At 62.1% G+C, this 6000-nt stretch overlaps 1 protein-coding gene across 1 annotated transcript in view; it reads right to left on the bottom strand.

The window, feature by feature from the left end:
- Positions 1–20: 20 nt before the first annotated feature.
- LOC102982845 (disabled homolog 2-interacting protein) overlaps positions 21–6000 on the bottom strand; it is a gene marked incomplete at its 3' end in the record, with an annotated part of 119789 nt that continues 113809 nt past the window's right edge. Inside the window, exons 11-14 of the mRNA XM_055082154.1 lie at positions 4728–4906; positions 1768–2656; positions 973–1125; positions 21–411 (exon numbers count right to left, since the gene is read on the bottom strand). Of these exons, the coding sequence (XP_054938129.1) occupies positions 21–411; positions 973–1125; positions 1768–2656; positions 4728–4906 (1612 nt within the window). The remainder of the gene's footprint in view (positions 412–972; positions 1126–1767; positions 2657–4727; positions 4907–6000) is intronic.

Genomic DNA, 6000 nt, shown 5'->3' with positions numbered 1-6000 from the left:
CACATAATAATGGTGAAAGCAGGTGGATGCAGTGGACCAAGGGGATGGTGGAGGCGGCGGAATGCAGCATGGATGTGGACCTGACCCCAGGCCGGCGGGAGGGAGGGAGAGCGGACACCCTGCCTTCCGTGCCCTCGCCTGAGAGGCTGCTACAGGCTTTCCTGGGGCCAAGAGGGGCGAGGGCACCCACGGTGAGTGGGGGAAGTGGCTGCTGTTCTGGGGGGCCTTGCACTGGTCCTGTGTCAACCTGGGCTTTGGCCTCCAGGAGGAGATGAGAATCGGCCATGGATCCAGGGCAGCTGCCACAATAACTAAAAGAATGTTGGAGAACTGAAGCACCCCACTGCTCACCCGAATACTAGACATATGTTGGGGGTGGGGTTTGGATGTTTTCGGACCAACATTTTTCCCCTGGAAAGAAGAAAACATCTCGGTAGCAATCTGACATCACCCCTCCCTGGCTCTCTCCCCCAGACCCTGGTGGAGACGGGGACTGGGGGAGAGCCAGGCTGCAGGCAGGCACGATCCCAGAGTGGAGGGGCCTGGCCGGGGTGCCTCTCCCTGCTGTCTCCAGGACCCATGCCTCTGCCTCTTCGTGCGTGAGGCTCCCCCCAGGGGTCTCCATGCACCTCTTTGGCACCCCTGACCCCCCAGGTCCTGGATTCTCCTCCAGTCCCAGATGCTCAGAAGCTCGGCTGCCCAGTCACTTAGGGAAGGTGCCTCCTGGGGTCTGGATTCAATACAATTCCTGGGTGGGTCTCACATGCAGCCCATGTAGGAAACCTCAGGTTTAAGCTAAATCCTCCAAATTCCACTGACTGCTGTCCTCACGTGGGACCAGGGGTTGAGAGGGGACTGGCCATGAGCGGGAACAAGCAGCGCCGTGAATTCAGGGCTCGAGGGGAGAGAATTCTGCCAGCCGCCTCGGGGAGGCAGCCCGCCCTGCCCCAAACTGCCAGGGTCCAGCTTTACCTTTTCTGCTTGGCTGAGCTCCTCCTTACTCCTTAGCCTATCCCTGTGGGGGGGGTCTGGGCCCAGGCCCTCGTCTTCTAACAACTGCGCGTTCATGGTCAAGAGCCAGGCGGCCGTGCGGTCCAGGGCATTGGGGCTCACGGGTGAAGGGCCCTGCGATGAAACACAGCTGTGAGGGGCTGGAGGGAGGGGTGGGGGTGGTCTTGGGTGAGCCCCAGGGACAAGTGGCTCAGAGGGAATCTTTAGCTGACTGGGCACGTCTCATGCAGCCCCCAGCCCAGGCGACTCCAGGTAGCCTGAAGCAGACTCAAGAGCCCAGGTGGCCTCCTGAGCGTGGCTCTCTGCCGCCCAAGTGAGAGCCAGTGGACCTGGCCCGGCAGGTCAGTGTCCGGCCCACAGTACATCTGACACCCTACGGCGTGTACAGCCCTGGAGGCCAGCTCAGAGCAGGAGGGGGCCTGGGGGCCACGTCAACCCCTACCCTGGGTCGGGCTTTAACAGGCTTGGAACTGGAGATGGACGGACCCCTCCCTCTTCCTCCTTGACCCCAGCTGTCTCTGGGGAACTGGCAGAGGGACCCCCGGGCCGCAGTGTCCCTGTTCACAGGACGCAGGCAGGGCCAGTGGGGCCGGGGGCGGGGCCGGGGGCTGGGGGGCAGGCCGGTGGGATGGGGCCGAGTGGGGCATCGTTCAGCATGGGATGGCAGCGGGGCGCAGGTGGCGATGACACGACCAGGAGAAGCATCACAACACGGGGTCAGGCCGCCCCCCGGCGCCAGAGCCCGGCAGCACTGACCTGCTTGTGCACCGCGCGAGGCTTCAGCTCGGGGCTGTCGCCCTTGGAGGAGGAGGACTGTTGCCGCAGCCGGGCTCCGGGGCCAGCCCAGTCGGGCGAGGCCGACGCCAGGGTCCCACTCGAGGGCCGCGGGTACTGCAGGGTGCTCAGCAGGGTGGGTGGCGTCCGGCCGCGGGGCGCGGGAGGCGGGGGCGGGGGCGGTGGCGGTGGCTGGTCGATCCTCCGCTGGGGGCCGGCGCTGTTCTGCCGCGGCCCCGGGGGCTGCCCGCCCTTCTCAGTCATCGACACCTGACGCCGTGCCAGCTCCCCGGGGCGCCGCCCCAGCTCCTCGGCGGTGCTGCTGAAACTTCCCAGCTTGGCGGCAGCCGCCAGCTCCTCGCTGTTGCTGTGGGAGCTCAAGGAGCTGTGGCCCTCGGAGCCCGAGTCGCCAAGGCCACGGGGAGACAGCGGCAGGCCGGCCGCCATCTGGTACACAGGGTTCTGGAAGGAGAGCGGCGCCAACAGCTGGGGCCGGCCCGGCGCGCCCTCCGAGGTGCCCGCTGTGGTCGGTGTCTGGCCTGCCCGCCGCACTGTGGCCAGCCCTGCCAGGCTCACTGGGGCCACCCGGGCCGGCCACCCAGCCACCAGCTGAGCTGCAGGCGCCTGCCCGTCGACGGCGAGGGCGTCGGGGCCCGCCGGGGAGCCCGCTTCCCCGTCCAGCGCACGGGCGTCCTGGAGGTCCACCATGGACAGGCTCTTGCCACCGTTGGCCATCTGAAGATCAGGCTCGTTGGCTTCCGAGTAACTCGAGCTGCGGGCAGGTGAGGGCTGGACCCCGGAGGACCTTGTGACAAAAAACAAGTCCTTGTTTTCGGGGGTTGGAGACGGTAACCGGGTGAAATCTATCAGACTGCAGGGAGACAAGCACACACAGGGAAAGAAGGGGGAAGAGAAGAACTGTGAATGCGGCCAAGGCGGGTCCCAACCGAGAGCCCCCGCCAACCTGCCGCCCACCCGGCGGCCTGAGCCAGGGTGGGGGGAAGGGGAGGGGGGGAGAAGAGGGAAGGCAGGGGAGGGGAGGAGGTGCGGGGGCAGCGAGAGTGGGAGAGTCCCGGGGCCCAGTGGCCCAGCTGCAAAACCAAAGCACAGCCCGGGCAGCTGACCCTGGCAGAAGCCACCACGAGGGCGAGGGGCTGACGGCTGCTCCTGCACGGAACCTCTGCACTAGGGACCCGCGCTCCCAGTGTCAGGCCAGGCTGCCTGGCAGGCCCTTTCCCTGCTCAGCTGCATCTTGGGACAGTAGGTTCTGGGGCCTGAAGTGTTCTGGAAAATCCCCCTGACTAAATCCAAACCCACGACGCAGTGGCTCTCTGCTATCCAAGGGTCCTGCACCGAGAACTAGGGCTCCAAAGCCACGGGGGCTCCCCTCTGCCTCTTCCCTCTTGTTCCTAGTCACACTGATAACTATGTGGGGGCCTGTGCCCAGAGAAGCCTCCACCTGCAGCCTCCTGCTGACACCCCGGGGTCTGACTGGCAGGCGGGGGCTGGCGCTTCCGGCAGAAACAAGGAATCAGAGGAGGCTCCTACGGGCATGACTCAGGCGGGGAGGGCCTGCACCTGCCGTGGCAGGCCATACCCTCACCCCCATCCAGGACTCCCAGACTCTCCCTGGCCCCTCCCTGGAAGCCAACTCCTTGAAAGGAGGCACAAAGCCAGGTGGGCTTTGGAGGGAAGAATGCGGGGGGTGAACAGGGCTCTGAGCGGACTAGAGGCAGCAAGAACTTGGGGGTTCAACGTGGGCTTAGAAAGGAGTTGGCTTAGCCTGGGATGGTGAGGAAGTGCCAAGTCCCAGGTGATGGGACTTAGGCAGGGCAGGCAGCGGCCACTCAGGGCCACAGCACTTGTGGGCCGAGAAGAAGTGGACGAGGGCAGCAGGCAGAGCAGGGAGAAACCCAGACCAGCCACGGGCCTGGGCCGTCCTTCCACACGCCCAGGTCAGGTCTCCTGAGAACCCACGTGCCCGGACACCTCTCGAGCCACCACTCGGCTAAGGTGTGTTCCCCACCTGAATCTCTGCTTTGCCTCACTTGGAAGATTGTACGAACGGCCCCTCAAGACTTAGAGGGACCCGAGAAGGGGCATCAAGGTCTCTGCATCTCCCGCCTGCCCCTGGGCCTCCAGTCCCTCGCACCGCATCCCCAGGTCCTTGACCTCAACGCCCTCGCCGGCTAAAAGCCTGCTGCTGCCACCATTTCAGAACCAGAGAGCTCCCAACTCTGCTGCTGCAGCCTCATCCTCACTAGCTGGTCCAAGATGGCCCTGGTAGAGGAGGGGAGTGTACAAATGTGGCGTAAATAGTTCACTGTAAATGCCAAGGTCCTCATTTTGATGGCATCACTCAGAGAACACTCTGCCTCCCCCACCCCCCGCACTGTGTTTTATTTACTGGGCACTCGTCCCAGGGCTGGGGGCTCAGAGCAAGAGCTGGGCCTCAGCATCTCTCTAGTTTCCCAGGCTCCCAGTCTCTAAGCCTTACAGAGTCACCTGAGCTCCTCCTGAAAACACACACCCTGGAGCGTCACTTCTAGAGATTCTGATTCAGGTCCAGGAATTACCAGGAAACACATACAACCCAGTGATGTGGAAGTGTTTGGGACCAGCAACTGTTCTTCAACAAAGATGGGCCATCTTTCTCCAGGCCTTTGTCTGTGCTAGTCCCTCTGTCGAGAATGCCTTTTCCACCAACGGAGGTATTTCTTTTTCCTAAGCTCCAAACTATAGCACTACCTCCTCCAAGAAGCCTTTCCTGATTTTTCCCAAATAGAACTTCACTATTTAGGGCCTGAAAAACACACTGAGTCTCGCTCAGCTTGTTTTATAAACACCAGCGTAGGTATCTTCCACCCCAAATGAGACTGCAGGTGGCTGCGCCTTGTCTGAACAGGCACCCCGCAACACCCAGCATGCCTGACAGCTCTTACCCGGAGACGTCGTTCTCGATCACCATCTTCTGCAGCCCCGCTGAGATGCTGCTGCTGCCAGAGCCGGGCGTAGAGGCCAAGTCGTTGGTCCCTGCAAGCTGCCCACTGCCTGGGGCACTCAGTGCTGTGTGCACGTCCCTCAGGATTCGAGGCAGAGGCCCCAGTTTGGATACGATGCTCTGCAAAAACACAGCAAGAGGCAGGTGTGACCCACTGGGGCTGCCTGTAGAGGCCAAGTGTGCTGTAGCCGCTGTGTTCAAAACCTCCAAGGAGCCAGTCAGAAATGCAGGCCCGCCCTCCCATGCAGGTCAGATCCGGCAGGTCTGGGACGGGGTAGGGAGCCCAGAAATCGCAAATAACGTTTTTACCAGCTCCCCACATATTTCTGGGACAGGGTGCGAGGCCCACAGGAAGAAACGCTTACCTAGTCCAAGCCTTTCACCCCAGTCTGTCCTACCTCAGTTCCCCCACAGAGAGGACAGGCCACACGGAATCCCGGACCTTCCCCACCTATACCTCCCCACCTGAGAGGGTTCGGGGATGGCTCCCTCCCACGTCGTCTACTCCACAGGGTGGGCTGGGCCTGACCCACTCCGACACCTGAGCCCCAGGGGCAACGGCCCAGGCACCAGGCAGGCACCACCACACACCTGTCAGGCAGACAGTGGCGCCTGGGCTGGCTAAACCTCGCTATCCTTGTTTAGACCGACGGTGCTAAGCGTTCCGGGCTGGGGACGGGACTCTGCCTTCCCCTGGCTTATGCCCCAGCTTCCATCTAGGGCTTTGCACAAAAAGAAAGCGTGAAAACTCGTGTAGTCAACAGAGAAGAGACGTGAGCGGCAAACAGCTCGACTTTCAATCCTGCTGCAACTTCTGTAGCTCCTGCCTGGCTGCGCGGGCACGGAAGACGGTGGCAGGGCACAGGCGCTCAGTAAGTGGTGGCCGTAGACTGAATGGTGTTGGCAGCAGTGGAGAGAGAGAGGGCCTTGGCCCTCGTTTCCATTTCTCCCTCCTGGGTCTCTCGGAGCCAAAGGGCAGTGGACATAAAGGAGCAGAAATGACTGCAACAGCATCTGTTTGTAGTGAAAAGCTGGGCCTAATCTGAGCGTCCAGTAAACTAAACGGTGCAGTCACGTGACAGGACAGTCTGTGCCATTAGAAAGGTCACAGTGGTGGTGTGGCATGTATTGCCGTGAAAAGATGCCGATGACGGAGGAGTGAGAAACGCATGCAGCACTGCACGCAAAGTTCTCACTTTAACAAAAAGGGAAAG

Source organism: Physeter macrocephalus, unplaced genomic scaffold (assembly GCF_002837175.3).
Source record: "Physeter macrocephalus isolate SW-GA unplaced genomic scaffold, ASM283717v5 random_26, whole genome shotgun sequence".
Taxonomy (NCBI): Eukaryota; Metazoa; Chordata; class Mammalia; order Artiodactyla; family Physeteridae; genus Physeter; species Physeter macrocephalus.
This window is presented reverse-complemented; position numbering and strand designations above follow the sequence as displayed.